The sequence below is a fragment of the Rhipicephalus sanguineus genome, chromosome 8 (genome assembly GCF_013339695.2).
Source record: "Rhipicephalus sanguineus isolate Rsan-2018 chromosome 8, BIME_Rsan_1.4, whole genome shotgun sequence".
NCBI classification, from domain to species: Eukaryota; Metazoa; Arthropoda; class Arachnida; order Ixodida; family Ixodidae; genus Rhipicephalus; species Rhipicephalus sanguineus.
This window is the reverse complement of record NC_051183.1, coordinates 55,937,986-55,963,268: the sequence shown is the minus strand read 5'-3', so window position 1 is coordinate 55,963,268 and position 25,283 is coordinate 55,937,986. Positions and strand designations below refer to the sequence as shown.

The 25,283-nt window shown below is 46.9% G+C and overlaps 1 protein-coding gene across 1 annotated transcript in view; it reads right to left on the bottom strand.

The window, feature by feature from the left end:
* The window catches only part of LOC119403236 (uncharacterized), a 63,174-nt gene that overhangs the window by 18,996 nt on the left and 18,895 nt on the right, over positions 1-25,283 (bottom strand). Inside the window, exons 7-14 of the mRNA XM_037670182.2 lie at positions 24,342-24,416; positions 22,575-22,906; positions 22,038-22,104; positions 20,368-20,442; positions 13,797-13,949; positions 6,851-7,081; positions 6,121-6,283; positions 4,419-4,604 (exon numbers count right to left, since the gene is read on the bottom strand). Of these exons, the coding sequence (XP_037526110.1) occupies positions 4,419-4,604; positions 6,121-6,283; positions 6,851-7,081; positions 13,797-13,949; positions 20,368-20,442; positions 22,038-22,104; positions 22,575-22,906; positions 24,342-24,416 (1,282 nt within the window). The remainder of the gene's footprint in view (positions 1-4,418; positions 4,605-6,120; positions 6,284-6,850; positions 7,082-13,796; positions 13,950-20,367; positions 20,443-22,037; positions 22,105-22,574; positions 22,907-24,341; positions 24,417-25,283) is intronic.

Genomic DNA, 25,283 nt, shown 5'->3' with positions numbered 1-25,283 from the left:
TGTGTGTACTTTCATGGTGCGTTTCGGTGGGCCGATAAGTCAGCCCTTGGAACCTGCCCGGCAACTGCCTCTCCATTAACGGGATCAGTGATTGAGTGGCACTTTTCATTTCAGTTGAGCCAGGCGGGCAGCATTCACGGAGAGTATTGAGGCCCACTCTGCAAAACATTAGTACTCCAGGGCAAACTGTTCACATATGTGGGGTAATGGGCAGTTCTAATAACGACTTCAATATTCAACCTGTAATGCGCAACTATGAAACGCCTTAGCTACGGCCCCTAATTGTAGTAAGTGTCGGGCGTACAAACGCGGCTGTCGAAGCGCTTCTCCGTGAACAGCTGGACCGGTGTTGTGGCGCCAGAGCGGGCGCCAGGAGAACTAGGCCCCGGACGCCGTTTCGGCGCCACGCAGCAGGCCGCACCTGTTTTTTTTATGTAGCGGCCGTGGTACTGCGCTGACAAGCCCCGTTACCACAGTCACTGCCTTAGCGGCAAAACGCTTCACCGCAGACACATTCGACAGAATGGCGGTGATAGCAGCAATAGCAGCGCAGCGCGGCGATGCAGGAACCGGAATGTAGGATTCTCGCGATGTCAATAAGATTTCCCAAAGTTGACCAGTGCCTCCAAGATTGGCATTTTCAATTACAAATCTCTGAGGCCATACTTTGTATGGTATGGGTGCCGGAGGAGATAATGGCTGGCGATTCGGTGTGCGCGACAGTCTCCGAACAGGGTCCGGATTATAGAATGTAGATCTGGCAGCTGTCCGAAATATCTGTAGTCTTTATACATTACTTCTATGGGATCATCGGCGGTGCCGCGCGACTGTCCAAATTACCGAGCATGTCCGAATTATCGGTGTCCGATTTATTGGTCGGCGACTGTATACGCTTATAACGAATTTTCGGACATAACGAAGTTACAGCAGACTCAATAAATGGGAATCTCTTAAGGGGGCAGACTCATTTTAGACATTTTTTTGTTATTTCTTCAGTGATCTTGATGAAACTGTGCACACTTGTGCAGTTTTTTCTGCTGATTTCAAATATGTAATTACTTTTCCTGTAACTCATCTCGTTCCCGAGATACCTCTTAAGTTCACCCCCCATTGTTTAAGGCCTCAGTAGAAAAAAATTTGCTTAATTAAAAGCGACATTTAAGATATGGCAACATATATTAATGACTAAGATTGAAACGATGCAAGCAGTTTTCTATTTTTGCCTTTTTTTAGCTATTTTACAGCAGAACGAACTTTACATTCTAAAAAGCACTTGGCAACATATATTACAATTTTGATGAGTAATTAATTAAAAAGGCATGGGCTCTAAATTCCATTCTCATACTTGGATTCTACACGCATACAGGTTTCCATTGCAAAAAGAATTATTGTTCTGCCTGCCATAGCTGCCGAGATATCGAGGCCTCAAGATTGAACATAGTCATAAATTTACATTTTGAGAAAAATGGAAAAAACAAAAAACACACAGTTTATTAAAAAAACCACAATGAGAATGAGCATATTTTTCAATGCAGATGCTAATAGCCACCAGGAACATAATCGGACTGATGCTTAGCACTGTAGTGGCGCTTCTTCAGTGCTCGCTGCACATTCTCACTGGAGGCACGCTTGCGGTTAGAGTCTGCCACTCGACGCCTGTCCTTCTCCGTCATGCGTCTGATGCTTGGGAGGCTGGGGTTGAGATTGAGTTCATCAAGGATACCTGTTGACGTTCTCACGTTGCCACAGTTAAATTTCATAACTGCTTCAGCAACTGCAGCTTCAACGGCAAACAGTGAAGCATGGCGCTGCTTAGGTGCCAAAGCCCAGATCATAGAATGAAGGCTTTCATTACTATTCTGGGTTTTACCCCTTTGACACCTTTCCAAGAGCCCTCGTTCTGATAGGCGCTCATAAATAGGCAGGAGAGCCTTGCACACATGTTGTGGCAAATTATAGCGGTGCCTTGGAGTGGGCTCCCGTTTTGCAGCTGCCGCGTTCTGCCGGCACCAAGAGCCTGGGCCTGTCGGACACAGGCTGTGGTTTGACTCACCATCATTAGAGGTTATGTGATGGTAAGTCGCCATGACAGCTCTTTTCATGCCCTCAACATCTCCTTTATGAGATTTGAGCGCCCAGCCGTAATAAGAGCTCAACTTGGTTATGAGGTCCCCAGTGAGCCTTCCCCTTCCTCCAAGGGTTTCAGAGGCCCCTCCCTTGTGCCTTGCAACCAAATTGCGTAGGGCAGTGCCCATACACTTTTGTACATGATTTACACAATCCTCTTTTTGTACCTTGATGAAGCCATAAACATCATCTTGCAAGGCGAGGAAGGTGCGGCTGTCGCCATCTGATAAGATTGTGGTGTATCTGAGGCCATTTTTTTCCAGAGACCTCTCAAAAAGGAGCACGGCTGCCTCCACTTCCATTTCGCCAGCTTTTTTTGAGGAGTTTTTCTGGCACACGTGGCTGTCACGCCAAGCCTGGTATGCCGGGTCGTCTGCCTTCGGTCCAAGTTCACATCCGGCACAGTAATTGCTCAGAACAACATAGTCCAGCACAAGCCCAGTGAAGAGCTCGATCACTGCCCCCACGGCTATGTGGGATGAGTGCCCGCGCGTCATCCACAAGCCGTCATAAGAAACTGCAATATTGTCGGAATTGTCAATATGCAGTTCCTTATACAGCTCGCGAACTGCACTCGCGCACTCGCCTGTGACTTTTTCGGCCGCGCAGTTGGCTGCAGGCGTCAATTTCCGCTTTACGTATCCTTGCCACGTTTTCTTATGGAGACCGCGATGGGAAATGTTCATAGTCGAAAAGATATCGTTCATTGCCGCTTGACGGTTCCCAGTGGTCTGCATGGCTCGAGTGGCGAGAATGTTGATGGCGAACGGTTTCACTTTTTGATCACAATCCACCCGCGGAGAGCTCCATGCTTGCGCGATGTCACCAGAGTTCACGCAGTGCGCACACATTTTCACGGCAAGGCCGTACTCTCTGTCCCGTTTATAGATGCTGACGCTGCCATTGCAGACTTTACATTTCATAGCATCCAACAGTGGACCCATGCAGCCGAGATCGGCAATTATGAAACTTGCCTCTTCGCTCGGCACCGCGGGAGCAGCGCCGGCCGGTGCGTCGTTTTTCAGAAAATCAAATTTTCTTTTCGACGCGGCCCTTGATGCAAGGTCGCGTAGCCTCGAATCAGCTTTCGTCTGCCTTTCCCGCAGCTCTGATTGCGTTAGCAAGGTTGTATCGCGGCGGACGCGGCTGCTGCCTTGCGAAGCGTCGCTGGCCGTCAGGCCCGCTAGGCCTAACTCTCCGTTAGCTGCCTCGGGCGGCTCGGCGAATCCTTCGCTGTCGGCGGACGAGCTGGGTGATGCAGAGTCTCGATGTTCTCCTGCGCGCTCCGTTGCCAGCGATGTGTCGTCTATAGGAGCATCAGGAGCATCGCAGGCTGGCGGGCCTGACGGGCTTGCATCGGCAGCAGCGGCGGGCGACCCATCTCGTTCGTCGTCGACACTTCTCGCTAACAAACGCGCCTTGAAGTTATTCGCTTGCGACTTTTTTCTTTTTTTGCCAAACTTATGCCGCGAATGGAACTTCCGCGCTGATCCAGGCATTGCAACAACTTGGGTCGCGAGCACGCTAGCAACTCCGGTCGGCGGTCGAAGAACAGGCAAAATGGCGGCGCAACAAGTTGTTTGCGCGCTGTTGCCGCCCCAAGCAGACGATGCGAGACGCGCTCAGCCAATGAAATGGCCAGCTCGCGGTCACGTGCGCGTAACAGCCAATAGCATCGCGTACTATGCTTCTTTTTCGGTTGCTTTTTTTTCTCCAACCAATGAGTGGTGCGAAGAGGCATGAGCGGGAATTTGTAGACGAAGAAACGCTCTTTCAAACGAGACAAAGGTCGCGGCTATGGCGTTCGTCAAACGGCTGCTCCGCGTCGCGAAAAAAGTGGTGTTTTTCGTCGGATTCTGCGCAAATCGAGCTCGCGCGTCTTCTTTGAAGTGATATAACAAGTAAATTATCGCTTCCTCGAGTCTGAAAATTGGCAGGCAGATGGAAAAATGCTCGCAGAATTCAAAAATGCCATTAGAAAAAAACAGATTTCTTTGCGATTTTTCGGTCCCAAAGACCCGGCCGCCCCCTTAAATGGAACTGCTGCTTGAATGAACAACTGCCTCTAATATGATTGGTTTCGTACTTGAATTCTGCACCCCTGCACATCTCTCAGTAAACTGAACTCCTGTTAACCGTAGCATATTTTACTCGACCCTTCAGTTTCCATTTAACGAGAGTCTAGTATATTTTTGTGCCAGATGCGACTTCGTTATAACAAGATTCGACTGTAGTATCGAGCGAAAGTTCAGCTGTGCACTTCAGAACAGGAGAGGAGTGGAACTGCTTACTTGGCTGGAATATTTGCAGCTTGGGAGTGTCGCTGACGAATGTCTCGTTCGCGGCGTTTGACTGCATCGAGCTCCAGGCCGGACTTGCAGACGTGCTGGCCATGTCTGTGCTCATGCTACGCCTGTGACGCCGTGGATGCGGGGATCCGTTCGGAAACCGGACGAACGTCATGTCACCCGTGCAGCCTGATCCAAAGCCAGAGCCAACAAAAGAGAATAGGAACACACTGAAAGAGGATGCCTAACACTGCCTTCAGCTCTTTAGACCACATACTACAGACTACAGTAAAAACTGCAAGTCAAAACTCTATTGGTGAACTCATGCCCAGGAAAAGAAAGGCTCAAACTACAAGCAACACTCACTGTACAATGATAACATTGAACACGGACATCAGTTATCAATAATCTGCTTATCTGTGAAATGCACCAATTTCATACACGCCTTATCAAACCTTCCAGCGTTATCGCTGGTGCTCTCTAGAATAAGCTCAGTCACTTGTGTCCAGCATGTAATCCTAATTGAACATTCTCAGACAATCGTAATGTTTCCAAAGACTGCAGCGCGACCTGATAAATCCTTGTGTGTGAAGCCCGATCAAATTAGCTCTTTCCGTACCACGGGGAAAATAGTTTTTGTAGGTTACACTAGATCTTTTGCTGAAGGAACTACTGCACCTAATATTTTATGTAACGCATCAACGAAAAGCAGAATGAATGAACTTTACACATATAGGTTTCATTAATGAGATTCATGCTATGAGAGTGATATAAATTACCAGATTCAATATTACAGGACAAAATTCAACATACTAGTTTGTAAAGACACGCCTCTATCTTCTAAGAAAGAAATGTAACAGGAATTATGAGACATACAAAATGTACTGCCGTCTAATAGGCTCCATCCCTGAAAAATTCAAACTTTTTCATTGAACAGGACTTTCCCGACAAAAATCTTATTGCAAGCACCACAATTGGCCATATCATGCGGCAAAGCAGTTCCTCGGTGCAAAGCATAGCGTAATGTCGATTTTCTTGAAGTAAACTCATGTTTTCTGCTTGGTTTTCTTGTCGCACTTGCATTTCTTACAGTTTCTTAAGTTTCCATCCTGGCAGGCTCGTGCACACACGCGAACTGAGACGGCCCGAAGCAGAAAGCGAAGCTGACCGATGTTTCGGGCTGATTTGCATCGTCACTACTCTCAGAGTCAAAGTCCAACCAAAACACAGCATCCTCAGACTCGCTGCTGCTCGTTAAATCGATAAAATCAGCCACAAACCTGCCGGAATGCTAACATCTGCAACTTTGCGAAGCGCGCGTGCCGCATCCGGTGGCGGCCATTTTTCGCTTTCCACTTGGACGACTGCGCCACTTTGGAGCGCACTCAAAAATCAAGGCCACCTGGGAAAAAATCTACATAAAAAAGAAACTATTTTTGTTCTTCACAACTGATCGCGCAGTGTGTCCGTGAACATCGCAGAATGTCTCGAAAGTGACAATTCAAACCACAGATAGTGGGTTATCGATGCCCTATGGGCGCGCTAAGGAAAGAGTTAAAAGAAATAAGCACGCATGGCAATACTAACTGTTAGAATGTAGTTGCAACAAATAGTTATGTAGATATACAGCCCTACAACAGTGCTGGACAGCAACACCTTGGGGGATGCAAGATAGATGAAACTGATAACGGCGGAAAATGCTCACCTTCAAAGGAGTCGTCGAGCTTAACGGATGGTAGAGTGACAGACTTCCGCCGCACTGTGGTTGCCAGTCGCCACTCGGGAGCGTGGAGCAGACTCGCGAGGTCCAGTTGACCATCCGCCTCCTCGTTTTGTTCATCCGCCCATGTCACACCGGGACCCTTGGCCTGGCATGCAAGAAAGCCAACCAGTAAATTCTGATAACTACTAACATAGGAGTGGCTGTTTGGTGAAAAACTCACTTATGAGCGAAAGAAAAACTGCTTCTTGCTCTTTTCAGAATAATCCTAAAGTAACTCATCTTTTCACAGACAATGCACACAATCCAAGTGACACTTTATAATTAGTGACAGTAAACACCTAGTAAAGGGATATTATATCCCAAGTATGTTCCACGTACAGTAGAAAGTAGTCAAGGAGGACCCTTGTGCTCTGAAGTTTTAAAAAATTTTTTTTTTTAGTTCTTCACCAATTTTGATAACACTTGCAGAGTTTATGTATACAGTCAACTGCAGATTTTTCAGACATGCTTGAAAATTCAGACGCTTTCACAGCCCCGTCACAAGCCCCATAGACATCTATGTATAATAACTTTGAACTCTGCAGGCGTCCCATTGAAATCTGAAGTAACGAGCATTTAATGTACAACAGAGCGATCTTTGGGCCAGACACGAGTTCCTGTCACGATGATGTTCAACCATAAAGTCCTTTACAGAGTCCTATGACGCGATCACCTTTTTGACAACGGCTGCATGAGCATCGCGTTGGTCGGAGCTGGAGCAGTTCCGGGCCTCCAGGATGACGTAGAGGCTGCGCAGGTGGGGAACTGCCACGCTGTTCAGGCCCTCCCAGTGGTTGCACTTCTGGCCCAGCAGTTCGGCGAGCTCGGCGAACATCTGCCGCTGACCCTGGGTCTCGGCATGCTCGACCAGTGGCTCCAGCACGGCTATTTCCGCTTCCACAGCCTGCACGAGAAAAACTTTTAAACAGGGCAGGACAGATGGGTTATCTTTTTTCAAACATTGTCATAGATGAACAGATAAAAGGTAGGTGTGTCCTGCCGAACGGGGTAGGACCCAGGTAAAAATACAGTACATCAAAGAATATGTAAGCCGTCGGTGTCTCATTCATTTCATAACCAAAACGTTTCGAACAGTAGAACTGTGAATGGCACACCTTCATTGTGCAGTTTGTCCGTGACAACAAGGAACACTTAGCACACTCTAGGGAGAAACTGTATTTTGAAGCATTAAAGTGGAACCCCTGGTGCCCTTTAGGAAACTAACGCAAAAGAAACACCTAGTACTCCCTAGGGAGAAGTGGTATTTTGAAGCATTAACGGTCGAACCCCTGATGCCCTCTTTGGAGGATGGAAGAAAAAAACTAATTCACTGGAGTGAAAATTTTTCTCCCGGTGCTGGGATTTGAACACTGGACAACATGTTCCAAAGGCAAGAGTCTTAATTAGATATGCGTAGACTTGCTGTATATTTAGAGCACTGATATGATCGCCGACGTCCAAAATTTTACTGACAATCATTCAGGTCTGTCTATGCAGCCCTGACAAACAAATGAAACGGCACGCCAGCTTTCATTGTATGCTAGTAGTATGCTTATAATGTTTTCTGGAGATACAAATAGTTCCTGTGACACGGCGAAATTCGTATTCGAGAATACTCGATTTGAACATTGTTTTCATTATTTGAATTGGCTTAGACATTGAAAATGTGATATTCACACACCCCTAATAACAAACAAATGAGTACCGTATTTACTCGATTCTACCGCACCCTCGATTGTAACGCGCACCCGTTTTCCGCGACCAAAAAAAAAGTAATACATCGATTGTAACGCGCACCCATTTTTTCGTGAGAGAAAAGAACAAAAGTCCATAGGAGTCAGACTTCGCACATTCAGAAGAACAAGTATTTGGGTTTTTAAAGAACTAAAGTTTTAAAAAAGTAAAACACAGTCAAAAAGCGGGCCTTGCCGCTAAAGCTGTCACCACTACGGCGGCGATACGAGTTGCGTAATGGATCAGTCCTCGTCGCTGTCGGACAACTCCTTGTCGCTGTCAACGCTCTTCGATTTCGGGAAACCGGCCCTGCTTTGATCCACTGAAACCCTTTCGTGAAGCTTTGCTGTAAAAAATCTTCTGCTTCTGTTTGCGCCAGTCTCTCACGCACGTTTTGGGAACTCCGAACGACCGCGATGCGGCCCGATGTCCGTCCGTCTCTGCACATGTAATACAGTCGACGACCGATAATTCGGACTCCACGGGGAACGTAAATAAGTCCGAAATTATTGAATGTCCGAAAAAACGAATGCGTCAGAAAAAAAATACTTTTATTGACACTTCAGGGTCCCGGTGGCCGAAAAAGTTGTCAATGTGTTGCTGCCCGCACTCCCGCTTACGTGCAACGAAGTCCGCCTGCATCTTCGCCAGTGTGATGTGATCGCTGTACGATGAGCTGGTTTCGCTCGTGAAGGCAACGCGTCTGTGCGGTGCACTTAGCGGTCGCACAAAGCGGCAGCATGAATGGCGGCGCGGCGCGTTTGGGTTCTCTCCTATTAAATGCGTGCACTACGCATGCAACTGCACCAGGCCACATGCACTATCAAGCAGTTGACTGAAGACTTATCGTAAGGCTTGTCAGCGATTGAGCCGTACTGGCGCGTTTACCACCTGCCGCCATCACGCCTCCGTGCATTTTCACTGCTTATCCGTAAAGACATCGGCGCACGGTGCCGTGATAGCAGCCCCTTTGAATTTCCGGTCCGCTTCACTCCATAGCACTTCGGCATCGCGACAAAGCTGACTTTCGGACTGCTACTGTCGCAAACAGGTCGACTCGCGAAAGCGCTGGTTCGAACCTACGAGATGATAGACGCGGCAGAGGTGGGGGCTTCAATTATTGCCTTTCGGACCTGCAATTTGGGCAAAGTCCAAAAAATCGGACGCCGAAGAGATTTAGCGTCCGAAATTTCGGACGTTCTAATACATTGAAGTCTATAGGGCTGGTGACGATGCCGTGAAAGCGTCCGAATTTGAGCATGTCCGGAAAATCGGGCGTCCGAAAAATCTGCAGTTGACTGTATCTGCCACGTTTCGTTGTCGGCGCGGCTTTCGGCGCTGGCTGTGAGGGCACCGTTGGCGCCATTTAACCCAGATCTTTTGAGACAGCAGAGCGTAAAATAAAGCAAGTCTCAAGATAAAAATGAACGCGCGCGCAAAACGCTCTACCACAGACGCACTGGCGATAGCAGCACAGCGCGGGGTACAGGAACCGGAATGTAGGATGTTCGCGATGTCGATACGATTTCCCGCAGTTGACCAGTGCCTCCAAGATCGGCATTTCCAAGTGCAAATCTCCGAGGCATAACGTAGCGATCGAAATAAAGCCTCATAGATCACCAATTAGCTTTCGCTTTGATCTCTGAGGCCATACTTTGTATGGTACGGGTGCCGGAGAAGATAATGGCTGGCGATTCGGCATGCGCAACAATCTCGGACAGGGTCCGGATTATCGAATGTACAGTCAAATCTCGTTACAACGAACACCACATTAACGAACATTTCAAATTAACGAACTTTTAAGAAATCCCGTGCCGACTGCTTATAGTTTCACAGTGATGCTACCGAGGACTTCTGATTTGGAGCAATTTTTGGAGCAGCAAAATTTCTCTTTTGGAGCATTTGGAGCAGCAAAATTTTCATCTTGGAGCAATTTGGAGCAGATAATTTTGCATCTGGGAGCACTTTGGAGCCGCGAATTTTACATCCTGGAGTGCAATACAGAAGCATATTGCATTAACATTCAAGCACCTGAGTATTATTATGGGGCTCTTATGAAGGCTAAAAATATTTCGATTCATTGCAAATCTCATGGAAAAATCATCTCAGGAGCATAGGCGTGCGCACAGCGGGGGCAGGGGGGGCGCCCCCCCTAATCACCTAAGAGGGGGGGGGTGCAAAATCTGCCCCGTACACTGACCCTTGCGATAGCAATTATATGGACACTCTAGGCGGATTTTTGCCGTCGCCGTTGCCGTAATTTTCCGTATAAAGTCCAAATTAATAACATCACCACGCGCATTCTAGCCGCGGGTAAACGCTCGCGAGCGCTGACGACAACGCGGCTGAAGCGGAGATTAAACTAGCCGGCCGTCTGTCTCCGCCGCACGGACAGCGCATGAGATAACATCTTCCCGCGTGCGGGCCTGCCGTCGATTGCTCATCAAACAGAGAGGAAACGCCCCGCCCGTCTTTCGTAAGGAGCATGAAGGGACGCAAGGGGAGCGGAAGGGGGGGGGGGCATCGTTCGAAGGGCGCAGTCGCTTGCGCGCGCGCTATCTCGAGGCATCAGGAGACGGCTCGTAAACTTGCTGTGCTCTCAACGCTTACTTCGCGTTTAGAGAACTCAGAGCAAGAAAACGCTTCGGTTCCTGGAGGGGCCATATTCCCTTAAACCAGCGTTTTGTTGAGTTACGCGAGATCGGATCCAAAAGAGTTAGCTGCTAGTCTTCGTTTCACAATACATTTTTTTGGTATCGCATTCATTGCTTCGCTCGTAAGCGAAACAGTTTTTTTTTTTACCGTTAGCTATTGACCCCCGAAAGCGAGGGGCGGACGCGTAACATGGCGTAGCCGCTTCACTGTGGGCCGTCAGCGATGGGCCCGCTACTGACAGCTGCGAATTTGCGGCTGCTCCGACCAGGAGATATGATTTTACTAATGAGATGACATTTTTAAAAAAGCAAGCAAAAAATTCGAATTGGAACCCTAGCACGTGAGCTCGAGAGGCCAGGGCCTCTTAGGGGGTATTTACCGCAGAGTGATTACAAACTCGGACGTGCTGGCGGAAGGAATTACGAAAAAGCTGTTCTGGATGAAGATCCATGGATAAAGTATATCTGAGGAAAAGTCTCAACACGTTTCCACCGTTCGCATGCTCTTCCATAAACGCGAAGCAAAGAAAATCAGATATTCTCCCATATATCTACTGCGAGCAATCCCAGATTTCATTCCGCGATGTCCGGAAACAGAAATGACAGACATTTTAGCGGCACTCATGTAGTTATTACTGAACATTTCTTTCCTTACGTGCCGTGCGACGCTTGAAACGAGCTATCAGCAGCGTTTCTGGAACATAACGACGTCCGCCGATGAATCGCCGTCGCACTTTCTCGCTACCGATAGGCCTAGACGTCACGAGCCTCTGCGGAGAGCGCGTTTTGCTGTCGAGCCGACTTGCAGAACAGAAGCTGCGTCGGCACCATGCACGGCATTGTGGCTCACTCGGAACGCACGCACGAGTGCTATTTATTCAGCGGAATAATTCTTGGTCCATGATTGCGACTTTATTGGCAGCCCCAAGATCGAGCTGCACATGTTCTGACGCGCCGGCGGTGCGATTGCCGGTGATAGACGCCCCCAAACCCGAGACTTTGGCGCAGTTTGGCGCAAATTTCGTTGATATTATCAGGATGGCGCAGTAAATACAACTTGGCACACTTTGGCGCAGTTGGCGCAGGAGTGGAATCACTGGTTTCAATGTAAAAATATTTCACTATTACGAACTTCAGAATAACGAACATTTCAGAATAACGATCGTTATTTAATTCCCGTGTAATCTTAACAACACCTCAGTACTACGAACTTATATCCCGAAATGCGAGGATTCTTAGATTTCAGTGTATCGGTCATGGCAGTCGGAGCTGTAAGGTAGCAGACGACGCAGCGCGAAGAGCGGACGCCCTCCCGCTAAAACCTGAGATGGCACGGGAGGAGAAAGACGCGGGCGGAGAACTTTTTTTTTTCCCTTCGTTGCGGAGGCGACAACGCATCTGGTTTTGTAAAGGCCCAACCGCGTGCATAGCACGCGACTTTCGAGCGAAGGCGACTGCGACAAACGGGCTCCGTTGCGCTGCTCGATTGAAAACTATTGTGCGCACGCAGGCAAATTACAAAAAAGAATTACAGAGTAGATGAATGACAACATGCCAAATTTATTATTGTCTTGTTTGAGATAAAGATGCCATAAAAGCGTTTCGTGACTTTCTTTTTTTGCAGTCTTATGTTTAACCGCGACAGTAGTATCTGCTGTGATCCCATGGGGCGCCCGGAAGCGTACGCTGCCTACGCTACGTCGCACTTTGCAAACTGCGTTATGTTGGGGTTAGTCCACGAGGCGCATCTCGACAACGTTTCCTCTTGCTGTCATAGAACGTTTAAGAAAAGCCGCAGCGCCTCACATCGTTGCTTCGCAGGGAGAAGGGCTACCTCACACGACGACGATGTTGACATTGCAGCAAGCTACCACCAATGCAGCAAGCTACCACCGAAACATCAAAACGAACCGTCGATCATAAATAACGACAAAATACGACCGCTGCCTCGCTCTACGCGTGAGATGGGGCTGTAAATAAGGTAGTCTATAACTTGCATTCCTTGAAGTACGCGCCGATTGGAAGCATCACGAGCAAATTGCAACCGAAGCAAGGGTCAGAGATGCTGCCATGTTGTTGGATATCGTCATGCTCACTTCCGGGCGACAAGCGATGTTTTCTGGCTTTCCAGAAACCTGGGATGCTATCGCGGAACGATTCTATTTCAGATTCCAATGCCTTTCGTGCTTTTCGCGCTTGGCCAGTGGTCAGAACGACGGTCCGTCCGCGTTATAAGCGCGATCAGCCAGCCGTGTGGAATCGGAAATAGCATCGTTTCGCGATTGCACCCCTGCGACAAGCGACGGTGATGGATGGCCCTCCGCGACAGCAAATCCTGTCGGCCGTCGCTCAAAACTCGCGTGCATGCAGTTGGGCCTTAAAGGATTGCAGCGATGACATGGACGACGATGTCACGGTAGCACCCGAAGATCGCGACGAGTCCGTGTCGGCCACAGATGCGTTGGACTACTTGAGGAAACTCCGCATATTCATAAAAAAAAGCGGAACAGCGACCGAAGCGGCGGATAAAAATGCGAACGGTCTAGAATCGTTCGTGACGCAGAGTTTGTGCTGCACCCGTCAAAAAAAAAAAACGATCACGGACTATTTCAAATAAACGTGCCTTGTCTGACGTTCACGTGTGCATTGTTGTGAGAAATGAGTTCAAGGACGTACCGTTGCAAAGGTAGGACGTTTGCGTTACTGAAATTCTATTGTTATGGTAAATTTTTGGGCTTTCACTATAACGACCTTTCAGAATAACGAACATTTTTCCGCGGTCCCCTGAAGTTCGTTATACCGAGATTTCACTGTAGATCTCGCAGCTGTCCGAAATATCGGTCGTCTTTACACATTACTTCTATGGGATCATCGGCGGTGCCGCGCGACTGTCCGAATTACAGAGCATGTCCGAATTATCAGTGTCCGATTTATCAGTCGGCGACTGTAACTATTCTTTTAAATGCAGCATCGTAGTGTACTCTTCGAGTATTTGGAGTCGGCACTTCCATGCCGTCGATGCGAATGCAGAACGGGATGATAATCTCAGCACACGAGAAATGGCCAAGGCGCGTAGGAGGCGGCCATTTTGAAATGCCGATGGCAATATGATAACAGTTTTTCTTTTTTCGGTACTCGATTCTAACGCGCATGCGATTTTTGGACTCGTTTTACCGGAAAAAAGGTGCGCGTTACATTCGAGTAAATACGGTAAATAACCTGCACACTCACCTCCAAGCAACCGGCAGCAGAAGCCTCTGCTAGAAGGTCTTTGCCACACTCGAAGTTTCGTCTTCGCTCATTGTGAAGTGCCTCCAGCTTTTCTTTAGCAGCAAGACGTTTGGCTGCTTGCGACTGCAAGAAGTGATCCAGCCTCTCAGATTCCTGGAGAGGGAGAAAAAAAACATAGGGGGCTTAATCTATGTGCTGACCTAGAGTTGCTGTACTCAAACTTCGATATAATGAACATGGATATAACGAATTATCGGTTATAACGCAGTAAATGAATAGCCTTGGTAATAGATACAGTGGTTCGAATATGCGCTTATAACGAATTTTCTGATATAGCGAGTTATTTTCGTGTAAAATGCAAGTGTTATAATGAGGTTCAAGTGTGTATGCTACCTTTAGGTAGCAGAGTTGCACGTCTGTCTTCCAAACGCTGCTAGCAGCTGTGCATTATGGAGAAGCCGATGCTCAGGCCGATTTTCGCATTTCTTGACACCGCCGCTGCAGCGTACTGGACTGACACTAGTCTTCGACAGTCAAGTTCACCGTCGGTCAGCGACATGACAGGAGATGTCGATCGGTGACACACTAGGCATATCGCCTGGAAAAACAAAGTGCGGCTTCATCGCACAGCTGCGGTCGCGAGGCACACCTACACGCAACCCTGCTACCTAAAGGTAGCACAGACAGTAGCTTTATGATGCCCATTCCAAAAAGAGATGAAATGTGGTGCAACAAGCCACGCCCGCAAAGCTTACTTATGGAAAAAAGCACCCTGGCAAGATGTGACAGCTAGCAGTCATCCCTTAATTGGCCTATGTGACTGTGCTGGGTGTGCCATAGACTAAAAATAACTATAGTAACAGCGCATGACGCAGGATAACAAAGCACTGGCTCAGTCCTCAATTCAAATCTTACAACGAAGGTGCTACCAGCTAGTTGTTTAAGATTTTTTTGCAACGTAGTTCTGTCACGATTTCTCTGGACATCGTGTTTGATGTGATGACATGATCGGGTGATGTTACATCATCAAGTGATATCGCATCACGATGACGTCACGAAATGTTAGTGATGATGCTATCGCCATAAGAGTCGCGTAAAGTTTGGCATAATGTTATTGTCACATGACATTACACTACAGTAAAAGCTCGTTAATTCGGATTTCACGGGACCGGAAAAAATGTCCGAATTAACCGAATGCCGAATTAACGAATGAACAGGAAAAACAACATTAAAATCAAGTTGGAGAAGCATACCTTTATTTGCTGAAGTATTTTGTAATGGTCGTCTGCGTTGTCACGCAGATTCCGGCTTACATTACAATTTTTCTTAACTTTTCCAAATGGCCAACAGCACGCAAACTGTCTGAAGTGCTCAGGCAAACGCCCTCTAATATCAAAAGCGCCTCCGAGACTTCCCGTGAGGTGCGATGAGGTCGCGACACCTTTAATAATTTCTTGATCGGGCAGGAGACCAGTCGTGGCGACACAATCATCAATCATGATGTAGTCCTGAAGGGTCATATCTGTGGGAAGGGCAGCATCGAAGGTCTGGCAGTCATCGTCGGTGGACTCAGCTGACACCTCGTCGATGCCACCGTCGGCTACTGCCATATGCTCGGGCCTCACATGTAAACACGGTCACAACGGGAAAAAAAACAAGAACTCCGCAAGAAGAGACGGTGCCGACACAACACAAGGAAAAATGGCGTCGGAGGCGCAGTGGAGCGAAGAAAGAAGACGCCGACGTTCGGTGACGCTGCGATCGCCCCCCCCCCCCCTAGTTGACGACGATGGCGATGTCACTCAAGTTTCGGTTTCGCCCCAGTGGTGCCAGCGCTGCTTTACCACACATTTGTGTAGCGGCAGCAGTCAGAATTTGTCCGAATTAAGCGGTGCGGAGCCCAATTTTGACGAATTAACGAAGGTTTGGTCCCATAGATTAACATGCACTTTGGCCGGGACCAATAGAGCCGTCTGAATTATCCGAATATCCGAATTAACGGGTGTTGAATTGACGAGCTTTTACTTATAACCTCATTATAACAAAGTCGCATTTGACACGAAGATAACTTTGTTATATCCGAAAATTCGTTATAAACATGCAGTCACAACACTATGACAGGGTTATTTTTCATTTACTTCATTAAAACCAATAATTCGTTATACAGTAGAACCCCGCTGATACGTTTTTGAAGGGACCGTAGGAAATAAACGTAAGAGACGGGAAACGTAAGAGACGAAAAACAGGAAAAACGGCAAAATATTTAGTGGTGGGTGTGTCCAGATAAGATCGAACACGAGGTCCCGGTCACCATTCCCGATTGTGATGAAATTTACTGCAGGTCTAGGCATTACACCCAGAACAATGGTTTCGCAGTTAGTTTTGCGAAAAAAAATTTGTCCACCTGAAAAAAAAATATACAAATTTTGGCCGCAAAAAACGCTTTTCCGCCAATTTTGCGATTTCTGAATTTTGAGCGCACCTAGGGAAAAAACGGTGCACTTCTCCATCAAAATATTTATTCGCCCTAAAGAACAAGTGAAATACAATCTTATGAGTCTATTATTTATCTTGTTTGTCGAAGCACTTTTGAACAAAAAAATCACAAACTTGGCAAATCGTACAAAATACCTCTATTTCAGGAATTTATTGCTGCAAGCAAGTTAAAGTTAGGGTAATGAAAATCGGTACATATTAACGTTGATACTTTCGCTCTTTTTTAAAATAATTTGCGTGGTTTTATCGCGGTCCATTTACCCGTTAATTGGGCTGAAACGTAAGTGATTTACGAAAAACGCCGAAATTTGAAAATAATTTTTTCAAAAAGGTCATTTTTAATTTTTTTTTAAATCCCTCTGATTGAAGTCAAGGACGTCATCTACCATTGTGCAGAAAAAAACGTTGCATTATTTTGGTTGCCAACAAGTTATAGTGCGTCAAATGTAACCATGCCAGCCGAGCGGCCGCGTCGTTCGTTATGGGTGAAACTCGGATATAAGTTGCTAAAAATACTTGTATGTGACATAATCACAAATCAGCAGCTCCACACTAACAAATGCGCAGCCCGGTGTCATGGTTAAGAAAGCTTTGTCTTGCGATCAGCCGCTTGACAAACCCGCAGCAGCGGCCGCTCGATGCTGCGGGCACTCATATTACATGAGTGCCGCTTCGACGGCGGATGAGCTCTGCTTGCGCGTGAAAACTACGCTAAGAGGACGAATGAGATAAGGAAGGCATCACTGTGAAAGTTAGAGGCTGTTAAGTGCCAACAAATGTCATAGTATGCAACGAAAACACTGCCGGCGATTTCCCAGTGAGCGCCTTCAATACAGCACGGATGTATTTTTTCCCCTGCTGTTATGCCCGAAGCCGCATAATATCGTGATAAACGCTCGACTTGCGTTGAATATTTGATCTGCCGACGCACAACAAGAGAGTATTGTAAAAGCGGTTCTTCAATGAAGCAAACAACTTGGACACACTTCTTTTCACAGCCGGCTGACGCAAGTGTTCTGGCACGAGATGAAGAACTGCAATTTGAGTAGTTTGACCATCGGAAGCACGTATGACAGCTTTCTTTAGATGTCAATGGCTTTCTTTTGTGTCATCTGTTGCTCATAGAATGATCCTAATTATCTTTAGCCCATTAGAAGAGAGAAAGCAACACATGAGCGCACTACTGGAGGCGCTCACTGGGAAATCGCCGGCAGTGTTTTCGTTGCATACTATGACATTTGTTGACACATAACGGCCTTTAACTTTCGTCCTCTTACCGTAGTTTTCACGCGCAAGCGGAGCTCATCCGCCGTCGAAGCGGCACTCATATAATGTGAGTGCCCGCAGCATCGAGCGGCCGCTGCTGCGGGTTTGTCAAGCGGCTGATCGCAAGACAAAGCTTGCTGAACCATGACACCGAACTGCGCATTTGTTGGTGTGGAGCTGCTGATTTGTGATTATGTCACGTACAAGTATTTTTAGCAACTTATATCCGAGTTTCAGCCAATAAGGAACGACGCGGCCGCTAGGCTGGCATGGTCACATGTGACGCACTATAACTTGTTAGCAACCAAAATAATGCAACGTTTTTTTCTGCACAATGGTAGACGACGCCCTTGACCTCAATCAGAGGGATTTAAAAAAAAATTAAAAATGGCCTTTTAAAATCATTTTCAAAGTTCGGCGTTTTTGGTAAATTACTTACATTTCAGCGCAATTATCGAGTAAAACGGAGCGTGATAAAACCACGCAAATTATTTTAAAAAGAGCGAAAGTATCAAAGTTAATATTTACCGATTTTTATTACCCTCACTTTAACGTGCTTGCAGCAATAAATTCCTGAAATACAGGTATTTTGTGCGATTTGCCAAGTTTGTGATTTTTTTCTTCAAAAGTGCTTCGACAAGCAAGAAAAATAATAGCCTCATAAGATTGTGTTTCACTTATTTTAAGGGGAATAAATATTGTGACGAAGAAGTGCACAGTTTTTTCCCTAGGTGCGCTCAAAATTCAGAAATCGCGAAATCGGCGGAAAAGCGTTTTTTTTTTTGCGGCCGAAATTTGTATTTTTTTTTTTCAGGCGAACAAATCTTTTTCGCAAAACTAACTGCGAAACCATTGTTCTGGGTGTAATGCCTAGACCTACAGTAAATTTCATCACAATCGGGAATGGTGACCGGGACCTCGTGTTTGATCTTATCTGGACACACCCTGGTACAGAATTTTATTTCAATTCTTACGAGCAGCACGAAAATTGGCGCGCTCAGCCGCGTTCTAGTCGATGGATAGAAACGCGGAGCTAAGGACGGCCTCATCCACAGAAATGTAATCAACGTATGTGATTTTTTTAACACCAACAGCTGTAGGCATGAAAGAACTAAGCACACGCAATCATGACCAGCGCGGCGAGTCCGACCGCGAACCGCACGCACGACCATGCGAGCTCCAACCAGCTCGAACTCCTCCCGTTCTCCGACAAATAACGATGATGATGAGTCTACGCCAACGCGATGGCAGAAGTGAATGCCAATCTCGAAAGCCTTGCTTTCGCAAGCAATTACGTCATACACGCCATGTTTGTGCAATGCAAATCTCAAAGGCTATGCTTTTGTCAATAGTATATGCCAATCTCGAAGGCCTTGCTTTCACGCGCAGTTACGTCATAGACGCCATCTTTGCAATTTGAATCTCGAAGGCCATGCTTTTGTTTGCATCAATTGAAAGATCCTGTTGCTTGCGCCTCTCATGCGGCTAATATTACGGTAAAACCAGGCCAAGCTGCGTGAAAATGCACCATGGCCGCTCTCTTCGGTAGTCACTCGGTCGATTCCGAGCGCACTTCGCGACGTATCATACGGGAACGGTCCGACAGTTACGACGTAACAGCGGGGTTCCCAATACATTGTATCCTATGGGAGCTATGCCGGGACCGGTGGAAAACGACGTAACAGCCGGGAAAACGCAGCAGTGAGGAACGTAACAGCGGGGTTCTACTGTATATGTGCTCGTTATATCGAGGTTTGAGTGTATCGCAATATTTACCGCGTCATCATGGAACATTTGATGTGACGTTATCGTCAACTTACATCACGGAACACTTGACATGATCACACCATCCTGTCGAATGCGAAATCAACATGGATTCTGGCACCACTGGATGTTAATGCCAAATTTTTCACTTCATAGGCCATAAAATGTTTTAGGCAGAGTGACAGCGTCGGAGCAATTTCAGCCAACGCCTCCAACGCATCAGGCCTCGCACGCCAAGCAACAAACAAGAGAGCGAGACACAAAGGTCGGGACGCAGATCAGGCCTAGCCATAGAAACATCTGACAACGCAAACCCTCCAACGCCGAAAGGAACGACGATGGGCTAGTTGATGTTGCAGCGCTTGTGTTGTACTCTTTGTCCAAGTTAGGATCCGCGTCGTACTCACACGCGTTGTCATTCACCTCAAACACCGCACCGAGCCGATTCAGATCTTGGCTTGGCCTGCTGTTTGGCCATGGCAGATGTTCAATGAATATTTGACTGGCTAATAAAGCCAAACGGCAACCGTTACGTGTAGCCTACAAACATAGCCTTTGAGATCGGTAATTTCTGCATGGATTTTGACAGCGGCACGATCTCCAGCTACAGCCAGTGCAACAATTCAGTGCTGGCAGCCTAGCAAAACTATTGTAAACATTGCCGAGAGCTTGTAATGGCGTTCAACATCGCATTCTATGAGCCAGCAGGAGTCCAAAAATCGAACGGCGCACTGTGGGACGTCCGAATTTTCGGTCGTAAGTTTACATTACTTCAATGGGACGAGCGGTGATGCCGCGAAGGTGTCCGAATAAACGAGCATGTCCGAATTTTCAGCGTCCGAAGAAACGGTCTGTGACTGTATTGGGTTGCCGAGTTGTGGGGTGCAACCCTTACATGTGTGCAGGTTTTATACGAGTCTATACGGTAATTCCCACAGCGGTGGCAATTCAAGGAGACCCGCAAAGGCTGCACAAGTCCAATCCCACGACTGGCATCCAGGTCATTGCAGCAAACCATTGTTATTTGGTCAAAGCAAACGCTCACCTTCAGGGTGTCTTCAGTGCAACCCTGAAGCACCTTGACAGTCTTTGCCACCTGCTGCTTCCAGTTCTCTTTCACCTGCAAAGAAGGAGATCAGACGTCGATTTCAAAATTTGCTTTTAGAATTGATATCCCATGCCCAAACTCAGAAAATTGAATAGGACAAAAAAAGTCACAGTTTCACCACAAGGGCAAAGCAATGAATGTGATAGCAACAAATTGTAGTGTTACACGAAGTGAGGCTGGCAGCTAACTGTTTTGTATCCGATCTCGTGTAACTACAATACGCTGGTGTAAGAGAATACGGCCGCTCCAGGGAGAGATGCTCTCCGCATAGTCACTTCGCGTTGAGAGTGCAGCACGTAGAAGGGTATACGAGCCGCCCGCTGTGATGGCTGTCAAGATAGCACACACGCCAGCGATTGCGACCGCGCCCTTACATTGAAAGTTGAAAGTGGCTGCTCGCATGACAACCCCCCCCCGCCCCCCACCTCGCGTCTTTTCATGGTCATTAAAAACGGGCAGGGCATTTCCTGTCTGCTTCGACGGTGGGCCTCCCAAGCAGGGTGATGTTATCGCATGCACCCTCCGAGAGACTGAAATGGGCAGGCTCGTTTGATCTTTGCTTTGGCCGCGTTCATCGCCCCCACTTGCGCGCTTTTACCCGCGGTAGAGCATACAATGCGCAAGGGGATCTTATCAATTTGGACGTCATACGGGAAGGACAGGATGGCGACAGCAAAAACCCGTCGAGACTGTCCATAAAATCAGGAGCCCTTTCACTAGCAAGAAAATCGGGCCAGCGAAGCCTGGCGTTTGCATGCCTGTCCTAGAACAGTAAAAGCTCGTTAATTCGACACTCGTTAATTTGGAAAATCTGATAATTCGGACGTGGTCTCAGGTCACGGCCAGCGCATGCACTTTTTAATGGCATCAAGCTCTAGTTAATTCGGTCTTACTTGGCCGCAACCCCGTTAATTTGGACATTCCCCAGAGCGTGTGGAGCGCGAAGCGGCACAAAGGTACAAAAACAACATTCATGGACAGCCAAAACAGCCACAGACTTTCAGAAAGTCGTTACCACCACCCACAATCACATTGTTGGGACACAATAAGGTATTGGTTCAGAGCATGATTCGGATTAAGAAACAGGGATCTCGAGCCGCATTCACGCTGTGAACGAAGTTGCAAATGACGAAAACTGCGGCTTTTGCACTGCGCTCATGCAAGCTAATTATTGGATTTACACATTCTACAAGAAAATGAAAGTACATTGATGTTCTATAAATTTTATTGTTTCCTAGATACTTCTGATAATTTGGCATTTGGTCAATCAGTTTTTCTGGTCCTGTGAAATCCGAATTAACGAGCTTTTACTGCACTTTCTATCACATTGCACAACGCTTCTGCCTAACTTTTTCCTTCCATGCCGGGAACTGGACCTTCACTCACGTGCTTGGCAGCGCAACATTTAAGTTGCTACAGGCAACAATGATGGCCACGCGTGAAACAATGAAGTGAAACATGAAATGTGGCAACATGGAATAACATGAGACCTCGATAAAAGATCCCATCGCCATATCGGAAATAGCTGGTCGCCGACAAGCCCACGATCAAGAGAGGGCTTATGCATACAAATACGGTGCATACTAATACGCACGCGACCGGCAGACCTCCAAGGGCCACATTTCTGTACACTTTCGAGCACCGGGTTTCTTGTACACGATGCTGCCGCCACCACTGAAATCTAACTTGTAACAAGCTTCGCTTGAAAAACTCTACGGCAAATGGTTATGCGGAAGTCGCGCACTATAAATACAGGGTCCACAACGTGCAGAAATGGTTTGTGTAAAGTAAAACGAAAAAGTGGACGACTTCAAAGTAAACATCACGCTACTTTCAAGTCGTCCGCTTGAAAGTGGCCCGAAGAAGCTTCAATTGAAATGCATACGGGCTTTCACAGAAAGTGGGCTCTGCCATTAACAGTTCGTTGAATGTTGCACCACAAGCATTCCTGGTTTGAGTAACATAACCCAGAACCAGGTGTGTCAAAGGCCGAGATGCTGCAACTTATTCCCTACTCTCCTAATCTTTCATGTTTAAATCAAAATCTTTTTAAGCGCACCTAAAACGAGGACAGAAGAACTAAGAATTTGACAGGACAGCGCTTATCCTCCTAATCCTTTATGCACTGCCACGACATCACTCACCAGGCTGGTGGCGGATGGCGGTCTCGTTTTCCCCAGATCTGCCTGACGATCTTTGCACGCACAGCGTATATTTTCCTGGTTGCATCAACAAAGTAGGCTGTCCTGCCGTAGTCACTGGGCTGGCTCGCCTCAACGCTTGGAGAAAGGACGGGCGTCGTCGACAGGGCATCGTTATGCCTAGCTGGGACGATGCTGCCACCGCCGGTTTGTTGTCCTCGTAGCAGGGCGTCTCGGTGGGCCGTCGCGAGACTCTCCTTGAGCTCGACCACCTCTGCCTCGAGCTCGGACTTCTCTTTTTCGACCTTGTCGAGCTTGCGTTGAAGGCCCTCCACCTGGGAGGTAAAGGATTCGGCGTTTGCATCTTATCTAGTCAAATCGATTCCATTCAAACACCGTAGACATACACTCAAACCTTACCATAACAAACAGTGATATAACGAATTATCAAATATAACAAAGTAAACAGTCTTGTCATAAATGCAATGTTATGAACATATACGTTCGTAACGAATTTTCAGATATAACCAAGTTATTTTGCGTCAGATGAGACTTTGTTTTAATGAGGTTTGAGTGTACAAAGGTAATCGGGGGGTTGCAGGGCAAGATGGATAAAATACCAACTCATTCGATGACAGCTTCCGAGACCTGTACAACGTGACGGAGTCGCATATAAGCAGCCGCCATGCTGACTCGGGCAGATGCGCCGCACTATGTTGGTTACGCACCTGGCAGCAGTCACTGGAGGTTTTGTTCGAGCGGTCTGCTTAGCTTGCCTGGCTTTTCCCGTTTGAAAATTAATGGTGCTAAGTACCGTCACTAGCAGCCTTCAAGAGGGCCGTTATTCTTCATGCCAAATAATTAATCCTTTCAGACACCACCTATGAAGAACTGTCTGTAAGTGCGTCAAATCTACGTTATTTCAAGGCACTCGATATTATATGGCAACAAAAATAATTTCGTAATACGTTAATTTATGTGTGTTATAGTAATCATTCATAATTACATTGTAATCTATTCTGAAGCCATTCATGCTCTGTCTTTTGTATAAAATGAAATCTCAGGCTAGAAATACAGTGCCAACTCATTTTCGGTTATCTCCATGTTGAGCAAAGCAAAACTGTACTTTTGACATGGGTCGCGGGAAGCGGCCCGTCAACTAGCTTTCCATGATTCCCCCAAAAATTGCAAAAACGACTTGTCGTATATGGTAGGGCCTTCAGCAAAGTGATCAGTACACTGCAAAATGAAGTTAAATGAAGACAAGTTTACTGTGCAGGGTGTTCAATTCATCCAAAGCTCAATGTACCTTGCTCTTCCTTAGCCCTTAGTCGATAAAAATAACAAACACAGGTTGTGTACACAATTGTGTACACAGCGTCTCGATGGGTTAGCTGGGCAGCAGGGTGCGAATTTCGACTTTCCGCGCGTGTAGTTTGGCAGCAGTGGCTGTAGCGTGGCCAAACTTTCACATGCGACGTCAAGGCCAGAGGTTTTACGCGCCTAAAAAACTGGGGATGCACTTCAAAGCCAGCAGGGCCAGGATATCGCAGTTCATGAAGAGAGCTGGCTTGACATTGACTAGAGGCCTTAGATTTCCACGATTCCAACTCCAATATTTGCACACCCATAGTTTTTCTGCATTTCCCCCCAAAAACGTTCAACTCTGCAATTTTTCCTGGCATCGTGGAAAGCTATGGCCTCTAGGTACGACCTACTGAGTTTTAGATTCACTTCGTTATATCAGGGCTTAAGGGCAATCTATCTCACCTTCTGCTTGTACTCCTCGATGAGCGCGCTGTACATCGACATGTGCACGTTGACGTTGAGGACATTTTTCTTGGCCTGCACAAATGAATTATTGACAGTGATTAACCAGAACAGAAAAAGCACTGTGGAAAAAAAAGCATTGAGACACTAGTCAAAGCTCGATAAAATGAATCTCAAGGGACTACCAAGAATCGTTATATTGTAAAATGGCTTGTGAGAAAATAAAAAATTCGCTTTCGAAAGCTTTCGGAGGGTGGTGGGGGGGCAGGAGCAATACATCGAGTGAGTAGAAAAAGAAGATGGCTTTCGCCTTCCAGTTGTCTTAGGTGAATGCATCAGAGACCCTGCGAGTTTTTGCTGGCCATACAACATGACTGTAATGCAGTTTCTATGCTGCTGATGACGTATGGCACGACGGTAATGCAGTTTCTTTTGCGGATGATATGGCAAGTCGATGTTGCACTTTCTAAGTCCGTGATGACATGATATGTCAGTGAACCAATTTCTATGTCAGTGACAACGTACAATTATGTTGGCAATGATGTACGGTGTCAGTCATACAGTTTCTTTGCCAGTGATGACACAGCATGTCTGTGATGCAGTTTCTTCATTGGTGATGACACCGAATGTCGGTGATGCAGTTTCTTCATTGGCGATGACACTGCATGTCGGTGATGCAGTTTCTTCTTTGGTGATGACACCAAATGTCGGTGATGCTGTTTCTATGGTGGTGATGCAGCATTATGTCCGATGACATAAGGCATATCGGTGATGACGTATGATATGCTGGTGATGGCAGTGGCACGATCTCTTACGCGGGGCGGGTGTCAGCCGCATGTTTCAGAAGCGTTTTTAGTAATTTAGTAAGTTTCTATGTCAGTGATGCAGTGTATGTCAGTTTTGATGACTCATATTAGTGATGCAGCTTCTATGTCAGTGATG